Raw genomic sequence first — 21,313 nt, 5'->3', positions numbered from 1 at the left:
CCCCATTGCATAATTTTTCTGTATCTGTACTTGTTCTGTTTCTGTCACCAAATGGAAATTTCTTTCTGGACACACCTCACACATGCTACTTTTATGTGGTAAACAAGATCACATAGAATGCACCAGAAAATTTTGTAATGCTCAGAGGAAGAATTGGTGCAAGAAAGACAGCTGAGTATATGATTGGAGCTTGTTACAATTATTAAGGTAGTGTAACGTTACTTGAGAGATGGGTGAGGATGCGGCATAGGAGAAGCAACAAAATTCTCTTTCAAATCATAGTTTCTAGCAACAAAGATATCTGAACTGACCCAGAAGTCTTAATGTGAGCCAGTACTGAGACAGGTAACTGTTATTAAGATTTTGTGAAAGGAAAAGAGAATATTGGGGTTTTAAATTTTAATGGTGCCTGCTACGTAAAGGGAATAACATTGACTTTGAGACTGCCCTATGCTTATCATACATCTTCCTGGTGTGCAAGCCAGACCTAGATTTCACATTCTATCAACATTTTTACAATGGCTTTGGAGGGAGTTATGCTGCAAATTTCAGCTGATCATGAGATGTGTAAGAGAGAATGTTTAATCTATAAGCTTCATCAACAGTTAATTGCACAAATGAATAAGAATGTCCAGCACTATTTGGATTGCTTGAACAAGGTTTAAAGTGGGGGAATGGATTACATAGCACAGCACATGAGGAATGTTGCTGACACAGGGGCTATCTACAGTGCCTTCTGTCCAGCTCACTATATCAGTGTACTGTTAGTAAACAAAATACAATGCATGGTTTTTAAATAAGTATCATTTTGAGATAAAAATAAAACAAGAGCAATTTTATTTTTACATGACAGCCTGTAATTTAATCTACTTTTCTACGTTCCACCAATATTCAGCGTGTTTAAATAGGTTTGTGAGTATTTGAAATGCCTCCTCCAACTGAGAATCCTGTGGGACTGCAAAATACGCAGTGTGAATTTTTTTTTCCCTTCGAGCTAAATGTGTGAAAGCAGCTGAAATTTGTTGCCACTTCATTGAAGGGTATGGTGAAAACATTATGAATGATAGGATGGTACAGAAACAGGTGAGAGATTTTGAAGATGACCACGTGAAAGTGCACGATAAAGGACAAAGTGGATGATCTTCTGTCATCACTGACAATTTAGCCAGTGGAAAAGTGAGAGAGAAGAAACACCTTACAATTTTGGCATTATGTGATGAGTTTCCTCAAATGTCAAGAAGTGTGCTTTATGCAATTGTTACCTAACCAGGCAAGAGATTTCTGTAACGATGGTATTCAAAGCTGATTGTATGATATGATAAGTGACTTAATATTGGTGGGATTTACATAGAACAGTAGATTAAAATACAGGCTATAATGCAAAAATATGATTAGTAAGAAAAGGATAGATTGCTACTCACCATATAGTGGAGATGTTGAGTCACAGCAGGTACCATTATTCTACTTGTTTTATTTTTTATTTCAAAATGGTACTTGCTTACAAAACATACCTCATATTATATCTGTAGTCAGTCCCTGGCCTCCAGCATGAGTCTGGTGGCTGTGCATACATGCGATCACTTCCTCCAGTCCACAACTTACCACAGAATTCCCTAAAATCTGCTTTTCCACATACATATAAAAACTTTGTCTCTCGTTCATTCTTCACACAGGACCAGCATTACCATGATTGGCTTAATTCATTATCTCTGTCTGCTATTCTATTTATCACTTTTCTTATTTTCAAGACAGGCATTCCTTTCCAAGGTTTCTAGTCATCAGTATAATTAACTGTGTAAGCACCAGTTCACCACTCTCTGCATGTCGCACAATACTTTTTTACTTGTAACTATATGCACGACCAAGGGGATACCTTTTCCATCCCAAAATATGTCACAGTATGAGCACGAATCACCCAAATAACAAACTGAATGCGAAAGTCTGCCATGGCCAGCAGGGCCTGATGACACTTGAATATTTCTAATGATAGCTATCTGCAGAAGGCCTGTTTCTTATCCATGTATTCTAATATTCTGTCAACAAAGAGAACATCAGAGACATGGGACAAGTTTGGATTGGGCAAAGATGGAGTATAAAATCAGCAGTGTACTTCTCAAAGGAACCAGCATGGTATTTGCCATAAGCGATTTAGGGAAATCATAAAAAACAAACTTGGAAGGCTTATGAGAATTTCAGTAGCTATCCTCCTGATTACAGTCCAGTGTCTTTCAGGGGAGAGAGAAGGTTAAGGATGGCAAACACAGTGATCAGCCAACAACAACCCAAGAAACTGTAGCAGTCAAACCATTCTTTAAGTAAAATAATATATTTGTTGACCATGGTGGGCACAGCTAGGTTTGCAGAGTAGGAAAGGTGCTGGAATTAATTGCCATGTAACTACCTTCTATTAAATATTTATCACACATTAAAAACTCAGGCCGTGGAATACCATTTGATATTTCCTGTGAAGTTCCTTCGAACAACAATGCAGTATAATGTTGTTAAACCTCTTACTTTCTTCTTTTTTAAAATAAAAAATTAAACTTTCAATTTAACAGGAAATTTAAAACTGATTTAAATGGAATGAAGTTCTTAAAACCTCCTTAAAAGATTTCAAAAGATAAACGCCATAATGTAATCCAACAAAAATGCCAAGACTTGAAATAATTCAAGTAATTAAAAATCAATGCCACATACCCAGGCAGGCACTACTTTAACACATGGCGGCCTGGTTAAATTGTGACTCAACACAACTGCCAACTACCCACACCCCTGCACGACAATGACCTGCACATACTACAATGTGCTGCATTGTCTTCTGTTCTCTCTTGAAAACTGGCAAACTTAGAGGGCGATGTTCCATGCAGCTGACACATACAGGTGGGCATTCACAAGGAATACTTTTGTGGAGTGGTCGTCCACAGCTGAATTTTGGGTCTGTCATGCAGCAGGACGACATATGCCCAAAGCATAAACATGTGAAGCACCTCATAGACAGTGGGGCTTATGGTTTCACATCACACCTGTACAATACGGCCTTAACTTTCTCCAGAAGGACATTGCCTTTAAAGGCTAAGATAAAGGTGTCTGTATCTATTTTTTTTTGCACACATCTGATAAAATGTATGTCTCACCACTGGAGATTAGTCTGGAGCTCCTAATCTACTTGGAGTGTAAGATCTCTGTGGAAGATCATTCCTTGAATGACCATGCCTAAAGTTTTGTATGTGACAATGAACACAGGTATGTCAGCTAGGCGATCACATGCCTGAAGAGCTGTGAATTGGGCAGCAAAGGAAGTTTCAATTAATAATGAATCATTCCACATATTTCCATTACACTCTACTTTCCCAGACAAAAAAGAAAATGATTCTGTTGCAGTAGAAGTATCTCCACCATTCTGAGTACATACCAAGTATCACACAAAGTGTTTCGCAATAGGACGTCTGATCTGTCCCTCTTCCCCTGTCTTAGACAGGGAACAAAATGCTGTGGTGTTGTATCTCTCTGCATTATGACAATTGCCCCAACTGAAGAGACTGTTGGGACCTTGTGACCACCTGCAGAAGAAAGTTTAATGTGCTTCATGTGGGATTCTCCTGCTATGGTACTTCCAACTCTGAACAGGGGCTCTCCCTATGGTGCTAACCAGCCACAGAGCAATTGTTACCTGGCCAGTAAATCATTGCCCAGAGTTGCTGTACACCAACCATGACAGGCATATACAGTACTCCTAGGCTTGCATCATGAGGGATTTCCAGCTCTGCACCGCCGCCGCCTCCCGCCCCGAGAGCACGAGATACAGCCACCAGCTCTGCAGTGGAAACATTGCAGCCACCTGGCAAGGAGCACTGTTCAAAATGTCCTTTGTGAACATAGGCGAAGCCACCATGACCATCAGCCATTGAGCCCCAGGACACATCAAGAATCGAGAGGAAGTGACAGCCGCGGGAAAAACTGAGTCCTTAAGGCCATGCGAAAGGTCCATACGAAGCTGCGGTCTAGGTATACACAATGGAGGTGTAGGCTAATGGAGCTGGAGGGGAGATGGTAAAGGGAAGAACTCTAGTTCACACAGAAGGGATCGGGAGCGAACCGCGATCGTAAGCCCTGACAGACCCGCCGATGTGGGAGATGAACCGCCATCGTTGGAAAAAGGAGAAGGTTATTGGGATGCTCAGGAGAACTACGAGTGTGTGCGACATAAATGGTGAGCAGTTGGGCACACCTGACCTGCAATGGAGGGACTCCAGCCTCCACAAGTACGCTGGTCACCGGACTCATCCCAAAAGCTTCTGTCGCTAGTTGAACTCCACAGTGATGTACTGCGTCTAGCAACCGCAATGCCAAGGGTGCCACTGAACCATAAGCCAGACTCTCATAGTCCAGGTGGGATTGAACAAGGGCTCTGTAGAGCTGCAGCAGTGTAGAGCGATCTGCACCCCAGTTGGTGGTTTGCTCAGGCGGCGGAGGGCATCAAAGGGCTGCCAGCACTTGGCCTTAAGCTGATGAAGGTGAGACCACCAAGTCAATCGGGCATTCAAAACCAGTCCTAAGAATTGATATGTCTCCACTACAGTGAGTGGATTATCATCAAGGTAAAGTTATGGTTTTGGATGAGTGATATGATGCTGACAGAACTGCACAATACACGGCTTCGGAGTTGAAAACTGACTGCGCCTTGTGGATGGCTCCCTGTAGGCACTGTTCAGCTACACTAGTACTTGAGGAGCAGTAGGAAATGCAAAAGTCATTTGCATACAGAAAGGTGAGGGACGGATGGCCCTACAGCTGCTGCTAGGCTGTTAATGGCCACTAAAAACAGAACACTGTGGGATCCCTTTCTCCTGGATATGGGGAAACTATGAGAGGCACCAACTTGGACATGGAAAGTACAGAGAGACGGGAAGTTTTGGATAAAAATCGGGAGCGGGCCCCCTGAGATCCCACTCATATAATGTGGCAAGGATATGAGCACAGGAACGACAACGCTCTCCCGCCATTGCAACAGAAATACGCCATAGCTCCAGGTGCAGTTGAAGATGACGAGGATATGTCACTGGCAATCAAACGAGATGTTTAATCATCTGAGTGTGGATCCAATCTGGCCCATGACCCGTGTCGGGGCAACGAGCAAGGGCACTGAGGAGCTCCAACACACTAAATGGAGCATTACACGGTTCACTGTTGCGTGTAGTGAACGAGAGGAATTTCCCTTCCATCCGCCGTTTGAGGGTACAAAAGGTTGGTGGGAATTCTCCAACGCAGAGGCCTGAGCATAGTGCGCAGCAAAGTGCTCGGCAAGTGCATTTGTGTCAGCAGATAACACTCCATTTATACGAATGCAGGGACACCTATCGGGGTCAGGTACCCAAAGACACGTCAGCCCCACGGGCGGGTGTCCTATATTCCACTGGCAGGAACGTGGGAAGGGAGTGACCCAAGGGACCCCTTCCGAGTGAGAGGAGCCGAAGAAGACTGATATTTCTCCAGATGAAAAGTGGGGACTGATGTCCCCGATGGTTGGGGGGGGGGGGGGGGGGGGCATTGCTCCTGAAGTAGGTGTTGCGAGAGCAACAGGGATAGGAGTGCCCCCCACCAGATGTAGTCGGGTAATGTATCACCCTCAAAGGCACAGATGAAGGCACCGGTGGCCACTTGATTATCCTTTGGTCCCCCTATGGATGCACTGGACGAAATGAACATCTCGGCGCTCTAAGTTGGCATGCAGCTCACCCTCTGACTGCAAAAAAAGGTCCCTGTGAAATATAAGACCCTGGACCATATTTAAGCTCCTATGGGGCATGATGGAAATAGAAACGTCCCCCAGCTTGTTACAGGTGGGTAATGCACATGACTGGGCAGAAGATGCAGTTTTTATCAAGACTGACCCAGATCGCATTTTCAACAATCCCTTCACCTCCCCAAACTTTTTCTCCAAAAGCTCCTCAAAAACACTGAGGCTTCAACGACACAAGGGATTCCCCATCAGCTCTCGTACTGAAGAGGTACTGAGGTGAATAAGGTTCACTGCCATCCTTAGCCTGGCGTTTTTCCCATGGCATGGCCAGTGAGGGGAATGATATGGGGTCATACTTCTTTGCATTAAAGTGAGACCTTGACTGCTTAGAGACTGCTGGTGTTTGACCACCAACAAGAGATGACGTCCACTTCATGGTGTGTCATCTGCCCGGATGCCACCCACTCTGACCAGGAGCACTACCAACAGGTGTCACCCAGCCTCAGCAAAGGCCACCTGGCAGGATGGCCATTGCCAGGAGTCCTGAAGCCCCAGGTAGATGGGCATCTACTCCTTGGCACACGTGAGGAGTTAATGGCACAGGCATCAGCAGAGCGGTACCTGTGTAGTGAGGGGGCTACAACCAATAGAGTACATGGCAGCCCCACCATAATGGACTGGCTAGGATGGTGTCCTTACCCAACAGCTGGAGAATGAGCAAAACTGCAAAGCCACAATGATTTAAAAAAAAAAATGCTGAAGGTCTCAGTGCACGATAGACACGATGCACCATGTAAGGCACCTTTCCCAGTTGGCTTGCTCTTCGGAAGAATTTTGGAGAATAGAGGTCAAACCCTACAGGGGACCATAACAGAAGGCCAAAACATTTGAGACTCCTTTTAGCTGCCTCTTACAACAGGCAGGAATACCTCGGGCCTATTCTAACCCCCAGACCCGCAGGGAGTATTTGTATGGAGTGTAGACACGTATGGAAGTGAAACATGGACAATAAACATTTGATGCAAGAAGAGAATAGAAGCTTTTGAAATGTGGTGCTACAGAAAAATGCTGAAGTCTAAATGGTTAGATTAAGTAACTAATAAGGATGTAGAATTGGGAAGGAAAGGAATTTGAGGTACACCTTGACTAAAAAAAGGGGTTGATTGAGGGAACACTTTGAGACATCAAAGGAACACACACTTTTCATTGGAGGGAAATATGGGAGGTAAAAATCATATAGGGAGAGCAAGAGATTAATACAATAAGCAGACTCAAAAAGTATGTACTTTGCAGTAGTTATTTGGATATGATGAGGCTTGCACAGTAGAGAGTAGCATGGACAGAACAACAACAATGATAACAACAACAACAACAACAAAAACAACAACAACAGTAGGAAAGTAAAACAATGATCACACAGGTTCACTCACAGTTAAAACACATGGCAGACTTCAATTCATTGGCAGGATACAGGGAAAATGCAATGACTCCTAAAACATTGCTCCAGTGTATGGGACCCAAGCCAAATAGGGCAAACAAATGATACTGGGCGTATTCAAAGAAGTACAGCATAAAAGGCCAAATATTTGTTTGAGTCATAGGAGAATATTATGCAAATGTCGAAACATTATCCCATGATAGCCTGTTACATAGTTTTGAGAATCGGTATGAGGTGAAGAATCTAGAGATATTCTTTAGTCTACTACATACAACCCATATATGGACTATGAAGGTAAGATCTGATTGATTACAGTGCACATAGATGCATTTAAACAATCCTTATTTCTGTGCTCTCTACATGAGTGGAACAAGAAGAAACCCAAACATATGGACATTGGTATCACACTGAGTACCCATACCATGCCTGTCACAGTGGTTTGCAGTGTGTGGATGTAGATAGGTGAAAAAAGGAAAATCAAATGTAAGCAAGTTACATCAGGCAACACCAAATGAAGTAGCTTAGACTATGATTTTTGCAAAAAATAGAAGATGAGTTAAGTAAAGAGTACACATTAGCACTACCAAGGAAAGCTTTTTTGAAAAAGACAAATACTTTAACATCTAATAAAAATATGAGGAAGAGGAAGTCCCCTTTGAAAATGTGTGTCTTAAGTGGAGCCTCGTACAGAAGAGAAATGTGAACAGTAAAAAAATTACATACAAAGACAATAGAAGCTTTTGAAATGTGGTGCTCCAGAAAAATTATGAAGATTGTATGAGTAGATCAAATAATTTAGAGCTACTAAATCAAATTCAGGAGCAAACAGATTATTTTTTTAGGGCCATATTAAGTTAAGTCATTTCAAGTAGACTGTTGTAGCTTGAAAGTATTTCTTCCTTTCTTTCATCACTCGCCTTCTTTCCTTTTGTCCACATGCTGTTCTCCTTCCACTGCTCATGGAAACTGCTAAAGTTGTTTATCAGTGACATTGCTTTACACAGATGTCCTCTTGATTCAGTCTAATGTTCTTGAGGTCCTTCCTTAGTCCTTTGAACCATTTATTGCAGACTTCAGGTCTGTTGTTTGGTACATTAAAAATCTGCCTTTTTAGTCAGTTTCCATCCATCCTGACCAGACATTCACATAACTTACACTGTCGTTAACTTATTGATTATCAGCCACTTGTTATACCTGTACAACACTTCTCTTCTTTCCAGCCTATATTGTCCATCTGTTATCTTACAACCCACTATTTTCCAACGGATCTTGTGCTCAAACATTCTGGCTTCTCTCAACCAGCCTCTCCTGTCATTCAAAGGCATTCACTTGCATGTAGATATTCAATTTTGATCACAGTGTTTGGCTTCGCTTTGTCTTGGATAGAACATGCACCCTACGAAAAGGTCTTTGTGGCAAGAATTAATTAAAAGACGGACTTGTTCACAAAACACATTGTAAGACATCAGAGAAAAGCAAGCAGTTTCAAATGGAAGCATGATGCAGTAGTTATGTGGAATGAAGAGGGTTGCATGACGTAGACTTATGTGGAGACCTACAGCAAACCAGTCTGCAAGCTGACGACAACAACAACAACAACAACAACAACAAAGCAATGAGAGGGGAAAAAAATCACAACAAGTTTTGACATGAGAAGTTGAACCAGGCACTTTTAATTAAATAACCACTTACTAAACATGTTGATTGCTACATGTACAATAATGGATGTTCCACTGCTCAGTGAGGACAATACACAACTTTAAAAAAATTGTCAAAATTGCAGATTATTTGATGTGCGTCCATTACAATCAGTATTTCTGGGGAACAAATTGAGAATATTTGCAGATGACATGTAAATTTTGCATGACATGATGCTGGCTGCTGCTGCTGCTGTTGCACATTAGTTGTCACACAACAAGAATTAGAAACAACAAACTTGTAGTAGTCAATAGGTAAACCTTAAACAAAGCAAAGGTAGTGACCACACAAACAATATAAAAATTTTTCAGTTGCAATGCATTTGTGAATGACAGAAGGGGCAGATCCATTTGGTGCAGGTTTCACAGAATTTGACTACATTCTTTACTAGTATGAAAACTTCAGACCTTCCACATCTTCAAGGAATCTTTGCACAACACTCCTGGCACCTGTTTCACACTTTTACATTCCTATTCTCTTTCTCCTGTGTAACTGTCAGGCAAAGGTGTTTTGTAATTTCTGAACTTGGACCAGGCAATTGTGGTAACTTCTGCTGGCCACTAGAGCATGTAATAAATCTTATTAGTAGAAATTCCAATTAAATGTGTTACTATTTCTACCCTGAAGTTATATATTTGCACTGTTTTTCCATTTGGTTTCCTATACAGCCCTAGAGGTGTTCAATAAAAAATTCAAGCAAACACGACAGCCAAATATCTAATTTACTAAGCAACTATTGTAGAACCCAAATGACTTGCAAGTTGCCTAACTGACAGCTTCCAGGAGCAACAAAAATTTCATTTTTAATATTTCCATGTAATTAATTTTAAAAATATAAAATGTTGTCATAATCTACTCACTAACAGGTATAATTTTATGTTAAAAGTTTAACACAAGAAGACAAGAATCACAATTAGAAACTGTGTACTTGTCTCGAGGCAGCATAACTGACAGTGCCCAAATCCAGTATTTTAGAATGGAAGCGCTTTGTGGCTCCCGACAAACTTCACACTGAATTCCAAACCTTCGCAAAATATTCTCAGTGACACTCCCCACAAAAAGGAAGAAGAAAAGTTTATCGCCTACTACATTTTCACTGTTTGTGCTGTGAAACTTCAGTATCAGGCATGACATTTTAATTTATTTCTTATTTAATACAACCTCTATTTGCAACACACATTGTAGACAGTATCCACATACATTTCTTAATGTACCTGAAAAATTATACTTTCACGCAACACAGAGATCAGGAGATATGATGTCATAAACATTGAGTTGTGTGAAAATCTAGCTTTTCTTGAAAATGAAGTGCAGTTTACTCAGACTATACTCATTCAGTGTTTGATAATGAGAGCAATTAGCAGCTTCCAACAAACTTTGAACATAATGTCAACCCTTTCCAACACTTTCTCACATGCTTAGATTCAAATATTTAACACTTTAACTCATTTGTAAAGTAATCAGACATTTGAAGCTGTTTTATACACAGGAATGTGATTCTTTAAGGGTTATTGGTACTATCCTAAACAGAATAGAACTCATAGCTGCCGGCAGGCTGGACTCACCTCCTGCCTCTTGCGCACATGGTGTGGCATGCCAGATCCCTTAGCTGCCACTGGTGGTGGTGGTGGTGGTGGTGGTGGTGGCACAACCGGAGGCGGCTGCCCAGTCTGCACAGGCTGCGCAAGGTCTTCCGGCTGTAATCTGTCCGAGGGCACAGGCGATTTCCGGACAGGTGGCACTCGTGCTCCTGTCAATAGTTCTTCTGTAGGTGAGGATGTTACAGCCTGTACATCTCTGGCATTTGGCCTCAGATGCTGATATTCCTGTAATGACACAGGTTACACACACAATACTGTACTATCTATGCTGACAAAAACAGAGAATGTTACACTGTGAAATATTAATCATGTTGTTGTTGTTGTTGTTGTAGTCTTCAGTCCTGAGACTGGTTTGATGCAGCTCTCCATGCTACTTTATCCCGTGCAAGCTTCTTCATCTCCCAGTACCTACCACAACCTACATCCTTCTGAATCTGCTTAGTGTATTCATCTCTTGGTCTCCCTCTACAATTTTTACCCTCCACACTGCCCTCCAATACTAAATTGGTGATCCCTTGATGCCTCAGAACATGTCCTACCAACCGATCCGTTCTTCTAGTCAAGTTGTGCCACAAACTTCTCTTCTCCCCAATCCTATTCAATACTTCCTCATTAGTTATGTGATCTACCCATATTATCTTCAGCATTCTTCTGTAGCACCACATTTCAAAAGCTTCTATTCTCTTCTTGTCCAAACTATTTATCATCCATGTTTCACTTCCATACATGGCCACACTCAATACAAATACTTTCAGAAATGACTTCCTGACACTTAAACCTATACTCGATGTTAACAAATTTCTCTTCTTCAGAAACGCTTTCCTTGCCATTCCCAGTCTACATTTTATATCCTCTCTACTTCGACCATCATCACTTATTTTGCTCCCCAAATAGCAAAACTCCTTTACTACTTTAAGTGTCTCATTTCCTAATCTAATTCCCTCAGCATCACCGGACTTAATTCGACTACATTCCATTATCCTCGTTTTGCTTTTGTTGACGTTCATCTTATATCCACCTTTCAAGACACTATCCATTCTGCTCAACTGCTCTTCTGAGTCCTTTGCTGTCTCTGACAGAATTACAATGTCATCGGTGAACCTCAAAGTTTTTATTTCTTCTCCGTGGATTTTAATACCTACACCAAATTTTTCTTTTGTTTCCTTCACTGCTTGCTCAATATACAGATTGAACAACATTGGGAATAGACTACAACCCTGTATCACTCCCTTCCCAACCACTGCTTCCCTTTGATGCCCCTCAACTCGTGTAACTGCCATCTGGTTTCTGTACAAATTGTAAATAGCCTTTCGCTCCCTGTATTTTACCCCTGCCACCTTCAGAATTTGAAAGAGAGTATTCCAGTCAACATTGTCAAAAGCTTTCTCTAAGTCTACAAATGCTAGAAATGTAGGTTTACCCTTCCTTAATCTAGCTTCTAAGATAAGTAGTAAGGTCAGTATTGCCTCACGTGTTCCAGTATTTCTACGGAATCCAAAATGATCTTCCCTGAGGTCGGCTTCTACTAGTTTTTCCATTCGTCTGTAAAGAATTTGCTTTAGTATTTTGCAGCTTTGACTTATTAAACTGATAGTTCGGTAATTTTCACATCTGTCAACACCTGCTTTCTTTGGGATTGGAATTATTATATTCTTCTTGAAGTCTGAGGGTATTTCGCCTGTTTCATACATTTTGCTCACCAGATGGTAGAGTTTTGTCAGGTCTGGTTCTCCCAAGGCTGTCAGTAGTTCTAATGGAATGTTGTCTACTTCCGGGGCCTTGTTTCGACTCAGGTCTTTCAGTGCTCTGTCAAACTCTTCACGCAGTATCGTATCTCCCATTTCATGTTCATCTACATCCTCTTCCATTTCCATAATATTGTCCTCAAGTACATCGCCCTTGTATAGACCCTCTATGTACTCCTTCCACCTTTCTGCTTTCCCTTCTTTGCTTAGAACTGGGTTTCCATCTGAGCTCTTGATGTTCATGCAAGAGGTTCTCTTATCTCCAAAGGTCTCTTTAATTTTCCTGTAGGCAGTATCTATCTTACCCCTAGTGATACTCGCTTCTACACCCTTACATTTGTCCTTTAGCCATCCCTGCTTAGCAATTTTGCACTTCCTGTCGATCTCATTTTTGAGATGTTTGTATTCCTTTTTGTCTGCTTCATTTACTGCATTTTTATATTTTCTCCTTTCATCAATTAAATCAATTAATCATGTAACTGGTATTAAATGCAATAAAAGCTTCATGGGTTTTCTGTAGCACAAGATCACACTTCTGGTGAACTCTCCACACATCACGATCTATCTGCTTATATGGTTCAGTCACATTAATGTGACCACCGCCTATGTTAGACATCAAGTGCAATAACCTCTCATAGACGGAAGGTGTCAGCATAGCAGTGGAGGTTTCATAAAATGTGTTGGGGCGATGTGGAAAAAAGTGTAGTGGGACGAGTTTATCGTACACCCCTGGTGACCAAACTCCCCGGATTTAAACTCCATTGAGAATCTGTGAGACCAATGTCATCGGGCTGTTTTACCGTGGAGCCTCGACCGAGGACTCTAGTGTAGCTGGCCATGACGCAAGAGTCAGCATGGCCCTACATCCTGGTCTGTACATATCTTTCCTTGTCTGTAGGGACCTTTCAGAACCTCACTACCTCTTGTCCTGCACATTTTGCAGCTGTCCATGCTGTAAAAGGTGGTTATTCAAACTTTTTACAGATGCTCCATTAAGGTGACTAGACAGTGTATATATATATCACCAGTGAGTATTTAAATCTAGCTACGGCTGCTCCAAAACAGTTTAATAGTGAACATGAGCATCTCCTTTTAATTTTGAAGAGACATATTATCATCTAATCTGCTAAGAGTTTCCAGGAAGCATTATTAAGGTGGTAAGTGAGATACACGTGTTGACAGTTTTTTTAAACTGAGAAACAGGTTTCATCCTCAGTAGAGCTTAGCAATCGGCCTGTGATGCTATAAGACAGGAGAGGCAGCCTGCCTAATTCAGGTCAGTGGCACAGACAAGTTGCCAGCTACATAAACAATCATCCAGGCCACAGTTAACACATTGTGGACAAAGCCTGAGCATAGCTTGGACCACAACTTGCAGTTAAAAAGATCACGTCCAAGTATAGGTCAGACCGCAGTTTTCTCAATGCGTGAGTCCTGAACTTATTGCCTGTTAGGACAGGATGTCTTGCTGCCTGTCCCTTGACTGGTGATGCCTTCTGTTGTCAATTTCTAGAATTATTTCAAGAGAAACGTTAGTACATGTAACAGCTACTTTCGTGAATGCCTAGGCCAATATGATTGTATCTGACATAATTGTGGGCATGTATTTGTTACATTTCACAGGTTGCTGAAACTCTATTACAAATACGCCATGTTTGTTAAGTGACCAAGAAATTTTGGAAGCTCAGAAGGAAGACATTTCTCAATAGCTCACTTCAAACTTTTTTTGGAAGGGTAGTTATACTTATAAAACTTGGAAGATTGGTTGTTTACTTGGGATGTATTACTCTTGAAGATACATCAATTACATATATGCCAGTAACACTTTCAATGATGGCATAAATGGCCAGTTTCCAATACCTGATATTCTTCTAAGCAGTTAGTCTTCAAAGTGTTAAATTGTTGTGAAGTGGCTGTTGCAAGATTTAAATGGCCACCGCCAACATGTTACAAGGAGATGGACTGTGATAAACCGGCACTTCGCCAGAAGATGGAAACAGACAGTAGCCTTTCTGAGTAGTAGTGCTCATACTGTGAACTTGTGCAACAACCGAGAAGGTTTTATTGCACCGATATGTTGTGAAAACCTTTTTAGATAGGTATTATATGATTAAACTAACATCATTATGAGACGTGATCCCTACGGACTAGAATACATTTTTATAAACATTGTGCCATTGAATGTCTTCTTGAGGAACTTCCCACTATGCTTGAAACACATGCTGTGTCAGTTCATGCAGACTTCAGGCTGGAGGATTTCACAAAGGTATACACAGTTCCATAATGCTCTACAAGTGACAAATCAGGTGACCAGGTACGCCAGTCAAGCATCTGTACATCTATATTTGTATCAACATTGGAGGGTGCTCTGTCCCTCTGCTAGCCATTTCCTTCCCTGCTCCACTCACAAATAGAGTGATGGAAAAACTGACTGTCTATATGCCCTCTTAGGGGACGATAATTTCTTTTAACTTATTTTCATGGTCCTTATGCTAAATGAATGCTGGTGACAGTAGAATCATACTGGGGTCAGTTTCAAATGCTGGTTCTCCAAACTTTCTTAATAGCATAGTACCTCAAAAAGGAAATCACCTTACCTCCAGGGATCCTCATTTGAGTCCCTGAAGGATCTCCATAATATTTGTGCGCTGGTCAAACATAACAGTAACAACTCTAGCAGCCCACCTCTTAATTGCTTCAATGACTTCCTTTAATTCAACCTGATGGGGATGCCAGAGACTCAAGCAGTATTCAAGACTGGGCTGTACTTGCATCCTATGAGTGTTAGAGCACACTTTTCTAAAATAAACTGGAGTCGACGATTCACCTTACCTGCTCAGTTCATTTCATTTCATACCACTCTGCAGCATTATGCCTAGATATCTAATCGATGCAACTGTCAAGCGGTACACTACTAATGCTGTCCTCTAATATTACAGGTTTGTTTTTCCTACTCATCTGCATTAACTTACAATTTTCTATATTTAGAGCTAGCTGTCATTCATAACACCAACTAGAATTGTTTTACAAGTCATCTTGTATCATCCTACAGTCACTCAACAATAGCACCTTCCCACAAACCACGGAATCATCAGTGAACAGCCACAGATTGCTCCTCACTCTGTCTGTCAGATCATTTATGTATAAAGAAAGTAATAGTGGTCCAATTACACTTCCCTGAGCACTTCTGATGATACCTTTGTCTCTGACAAACATTCGCTGTCAATGACAACATACTGAGCTCTGTTACTTAAGAAGTCTTCAAATATGGGAACCTATTCCATATGCTTGTACCTTCATAAACAGTCTGAGGTGTGGCACTGTGTTAAATGCTTTTCAGAAATATAGGCCTACGTAATCTACCTGTTGTCCTTCATCCGTAGTTCACGAGATACCATGTGAGAAAAGGGCAAACTTAGTCTAGCATGACTGATGCTTTCCAAAAACTTTTCTGATTCGTGGACAGAAGCTTTTTCATTTCGAGGAAATTTGTTATATTCAGACCAACTATATGTCCAAGAACTCTGCTACAAACCAATGTTAAAGATATTCTTCTGTAATTTTGCAGGTCCATTCTTTTATCCTTCTTACATATAGGAGTCACCTGCACTTGTTTCCAGACACTTGGGACTTTATGTCGGCTGAGATATTCACAATAAATGCAAGCTAAGTAAGGCTTTAATGTTGCAGAATACTCTTTGTAACACTGTATAGGGATTCCATCCAGACCTTAAGGTGTTTGCGATGTAAACTGCAAAGTGGGGTCTTGCATTATCTTTCTAGAATATGCTATTTGATACCCCAAACATGAAGGAATGACAACAGGGTCTGTCATTCCTGCTGCATATTGACAAGCATCCAAACCCCCTTAAACAATGACCACATCAGCCTATCTTCAAAACAATAGCTCTCCAAATCATGACCCCAGAAGCTGCAGTGGCACATGTCTTGAGAATCACTGCATCCTGTGACATTCAGCAAGGTAATCTACAGATGTGGCATCAGTCTGACTTCTGCACACACAAACTAGATTCACTGCCGACCACCACAAAATGACACTCAATATCCCAGTGGACTTTGGCTCTACACCACATAAGTCTCTGCTGGCAATGGTATTGTGTCTGCGACAAATACACGAGGCAATTATCCGTCTCAACTCGACTACCAGTATTCTGTTCCCCACAGTTCATTGTAACACACTGCCTGTAACAGCTACCCAGATTTTAACTGCCACTGGAGTTTGTCAAAAAATCCTATGATCTTCTCCCAGTGTAGCTCTTCTGGAAGGACCTGTGCCTACTCTCCTTGCCACACTGTTGTCCTGAGTGCACTCATTCTGCAGTCGTTACACTCCAACCAACTGTCTTTGCGATCTGTCAGTACGGTGATTCCACATCCCTCATGCCAATGACTGTCTTTCTCAGAGTCCCAAAGATAGAGACAAGGTGCATGTGGACAAGCACTGTGCATGCTGTGTTGTCATGTCTACCTGAAGAGTTCCAGTAATGTTAAGAAACATTCAGTATCCACCACTCTTCAACTAAAGGAATAGCTTTTTCCTGTACTAAAAAATCAGCTCACATAACAACAAAATTTTAATCACAATACAACTTTCCACAGATACGGAAATACTGCAATGTCACATTAGTGGCATTCAGTCAGAGTGTCACCTACATTCCACTTTCCATTTTTGTCAATGTAGTATGTAAAAGTAATTACTGACACACTAAGTTTATTAACACACTGGAGCCGAAGAGGTGCACAGTGTAATCAGTATTAGAATACTGGGCATATTTACTTTACTTTACATTTTGTAATATCAATTTGCTAATGTTCTTATCTATTAGAAATTGTGTCAGTATGAACTTACCTCTTTCATCTTTAGAAATGGATACATGTGATTCACAAGTAAGGAACACATGAACTTTTTTTATGTAATTCAAAGCATACTATTTCATACAATCTCTTGTTTTTTCCTTGGATGCAAAACATTCCCATCATTCACAATGGAGGGTAATGTATGGAATTGGAAGCACCTGTCGTGCACCGTTGAACACTTCACTTAGGGAAAATGTGTTTTACAGTGAAGCAGATTTTTGTTTCTTTTACAATTTAGAAAATTTTAACTGAATTTTAAATGAACAATGGAAACTATGGGAGAGAATAACAACAAGAAATGGACAGAAATAAGGAGTGGAGGCAGCTTTCTTTGGGCGCCCACCTAACCCCCTCCCTTGCTCCTACTCCAGCACTAAACACATGCATTCTATCCCACCAACACACAAGTCTTTTTCCCTTCTCTACTTCTTTTCTCCTCCCCCCACCCCCCTCCCAACAGTCTTCTCACTCTGCATCTAGCAATCTAGCAGCTCATCCTGTTCCCAACACTCCTGCACACTCCCACATCATCTTCCCCACACGTGCCCTGCTACCTCCTCACCCTCACCACCCACCCCAGTAGACTGCTGCTCACATCAGACAGTCGTAGTTACAGTCGTGCGCTAGCATCTCGAGATAGTGGCCTTGTGAGTGTGATTTGTGAATGTGTGTGTGTGTGTGTGTGTGTGTGTGTGTGTGTGTGTGTGTGTGTGTGTGTGTGTGGAGGGGGGGGGGGGGGGGGAGTTCTATTTCGGAAGGACATTTTGTCCAAAAGCTTAAATATTTAGCAATCTTTTTCATTGTGCCTGTCTGCACCTCTTCTCCTTTATATGGCGAGTAACGATCTACCCTTTTCATACTGATATAACTAAATTTTTAGTCAGTGCATTATAGCACATGACAGTAACATTAGAAAGGAAATATGCTTTTCATTCTGCAAATATATCTGCGAACATCAGCAAAGTACTGCCTGTTTAATACCAAAAAGTCATTGAGGGACAACATTTTTTGAAGCACTCAGGAACATAAAGGTCTTTGTAACATGGTTTTCAGTGTTGTCTGAAGTCTTTTTCTTACTGTGTTTGCCACAATCTTCTCTCTTTCCCAACACACTTCGTGCTTCTAGTTGGGTTTGTCTTCTTTCTGTCGGTGGCACTTTCCCAAGAAAATGACATGCTGCAATTCTGTCTACACTTGCACCTTCAGATGCTTGACTTGCATCTTTAACTAGCTAAACTTCTTTTTCACCAACTGCTTTACTAATTTTCAAATAAAAACTGTTAATTGTCTCCAAGTTTGATAAGTTATGTCTACAAGCCATTTTACCTGAATTTCACTACCTACATGATTTCATGCAATTTTCAACACAGAAATAATGATACACAGTGCAGAACATAAGCCCAACAACACTTTTAGTAAGTGCACAAGTCAAATAATACTGACTACGAATAATGGAATTCTGCCGCCCACTCACAATGAATAGTGCAATTACGAAAAACCATACAACTACTCTCATAACACACAAACATATAACACACATATAAATGGCAAGTAATTGTTAAGCCGAGTTGCTGTTTCTGTTTTGTGGACAATATTTCGTTGACCAATCCAGTTATCTTCTTGAGGTGCTGTGAATTCTGCAGCTATGTGTACTAGCTGCTTGGACTCTAACCAGACTGAACTACTGTTGGTCTCACACCATGCTTCTACAGTGGATTGTGAATTTGATTTCCACTGCCTACTATGTCCTTTGATGCTCCTTCATTTTTCAAAGCCCCCACTGACATTCTGTGAGGTTTCAGTTTAAACAAGGCTCGCAGTCCGGCATTCAATTTATTAAGATATCACTGGCCATCATATCCATCAGAGCTGGGGTGCACTTAAAGAATTGCATTCCTTGAATATTAGTGTGGACCTTGAAAAACAAAGGACCATCCAAGAGCATAGCAGGTGAGTGGGTGTCGGAGGTGAACTCTGCTATTAGAAGCAGTGTGAGCACAACAATTGTTCACAGTCTGGTTTGAGTTTAGGCAGTAAATAGATATAACAGCAAGACTCACAGTACCTGAAGAAGGTGACATATCGACCACACAGGGAGAACAGGTCATCAGTTTCCATTATTGCAACAAACTGCTTCATGTTCACATAAGTTTGTCAAAATTTGAAATTTCTAGCAATTTTTGTCATTGTGCTTGGGTTATTACTTTGACATTTATTTATTTATTTTTTCCTTACCTTCTCATCAGTCAAAACTGTCTTCTTGTCATGTATTCCTGCTGCAGTGGAGGACTGTGTTGCAACATCATCAAACTGCAAGATGTTTGGATCATAGAGATTCAGCTCACTTAACTCTTCTGCAGTTGCTAACGGTGGAGCTGGTGTAGAAATCTCTGTTGAAAAAAATTATTCAGTAATACAGCAAAGGCAAATCATTAACATTTTTATTTGAATCAAATATTAATTAACAAGTACACTTGCATCTTATTGAATCAGCGTGTATATTGAGCAAGTTGTGACAGAAAAAAATAAATAAATAAATAAATAAATAAAAATAAAAAAAATATTAAAAAAAATTGAAAGAGAAGTTCAAGGAGAAGAAACTAAAACCTTGCGGTTGTCAATGACATTGCAAATTCTGCCAGAGGTAGCAAAGGGTATGGAAAAGCAATTGAATGTAATGGATAGGATCTTTAATAGAAAATGAACACCAACAAAGGCGAAACAAGGACAATATAGTGTAGTTGAGTTAAATCAGGTGATGTTAAAGGAATTATATTTGGAAATGAGACACTAAAAATAAGAGGAATTTCGTTCTTTGGACAGAAAAAAAAGTGACAACAACTAAAGTAGGAGGACATAAAATGCAGACTGGCATTAGCAAGAAAATTATTTTTAATTAAAGGAAAATTTATTAACATCAAATAAAAATGTAAGTGTTTAGAAGTATTTTCTGAAGCTATTTGTCTGGAGTGTAGCCTTGTATGGAAAAGAAATGTGAATGATAAGCAGTTCAGACAAGAAGAGAACAGAAGGTTTTAAAATGTGATGCTAAAGAAGAATGCTGAAGGTCAGGTGGATAAACTGAAGAACTTATGGGGAGGTATTGAGTCAAACTGGAGAAAAAAGAAATTTATGGTACAGCTTGGCTAAAAGAAGGGATTGGTTGATAGGGCGCACCCTGAGGTGTCAAGGAATCATCATTTTGGTAATAGGAGAGACAGTCGGGAGTACACAATTTTAGAGGGAGTCAAACACTTGACTGCAGTAAGTAGGTTCAAATGGGTGTTTGGTGCAGCAGTTACGCATAAACGAAGAGGCTTGCACAGGGTAGGCTAGTGTGGAGAGCTGCATCAGATCAGTATTTGGACTAAAGACCACAACAGTACAACAATAAATAATCAGTTACAACAACAGGATTCCTTATTCTGCTAAGCAATCTTGCTTCATTCTTGTAATTAATGGCTTCACAGCACAACCTTCTTACTTTACTCTCAACTGAGGTTGGTAGCCCTGCGTCTGCTATACGGACGTTTGAGTCACAGCTCTCGTACAAGAAAAGTAATTTTAGTAGTAATGAACTGTTTCTAACACTTTAAACTAATTTATTATGTTAATTATAGTGCTCTTCAAGCGTACCATTAAAAGTTTTTGTCTTACTCGCGTATTTTCACAGTAATCAAGCAAAGTTCGTTTTGTTTACATATCACGACCAGGCCGAACTTTTGAGCTTTCAGATTAAACTTCATACCGCAATTTCAAGTGCATTTACTGATAATTTAGTGTGCCAAATACGTTTGCTGCCCCTTTATATCTGTAGAGTATCGTCATCTCTTAAGTAATTTCCAGTAAGAAACTTCTGAATGTTTGTTTACATTGTCGCGAGTAGGCCTAATTTTTTGTACACGTTTTTTGATGTACCATGAGTGTAAAGTGCCTGACGTGCCATAGAATCGTTAGCTCTGAGGTCTGGTGTGATGGATGTAGTAACTTTTTTCATTGGGGAGATTGTAGTGGTGTGGGAATTGGGAAAATGAGCGAGACTCATCAGTGGTTTTGTAGGCTATGCAGTAGAGATAGAAAGATTGTGGAACAGGAGGGGAAAATTGCTGCCCTTCAGGCTGAGTTAGATGAGGCTAGACGAGAACTCTGCAGGTTAAGGGGGGAGAAGGGTTAACAGGGGTGGGAAGTGGCAACATGCATAAGGAACAGGCCA

General features: G+C 40.8%; 1 protein-coding gene across 1 annotated transcript in view; it reads right to left on the bottom strand.

Moving 5' to 3' along the window:
- Nucleotides 1–21,313, bottom strand: part of LOC126291690 (atypical kinase COQ8B, mitochondrial) — a 120,046-nt gene that overhangs the window by 73,043 nt on the left and 25,690 nt on the right. Inside the window, exons 3-4 of the mRNA XM_049985315.1 lie at nt 19,336–19,490; nt 10,442–10,702 (exon numbers count right to left, since the gene is read on the bottom strand). Of these exons, the coding sequence (XP_049841272.1) occupies nt 10,442–10,702; nt 19,336–19,490 (416 nt within the window). The remainder of the gene's footprint in view (nt 1–10,441; nt 10,703–19,335; nt 19,491–21,313) is intronic.

The sequence above is a fragment of the Schistocerca gregaria genome, chromosome 9 (genome assembly GCF_023897955.1).
Source record: "Schistocerca gregaria isolate iqSchGreg1 chromosome 9, iqSchGreg1.2, whole genome shotgun sequence".
In the NCBI taxonomy this organism is placed as follows: domain Eukaryota; kingdom Metazoa; phylum Arthropoda; class Insecta; order Orthoptera; family Acrididae; genus Schistocerca; species Schistocerca gregaria.
Note: the sequence above shows the minus strand (reverse complement) of the source record. Positions and strands in the feature narration are given on the sequence as shown.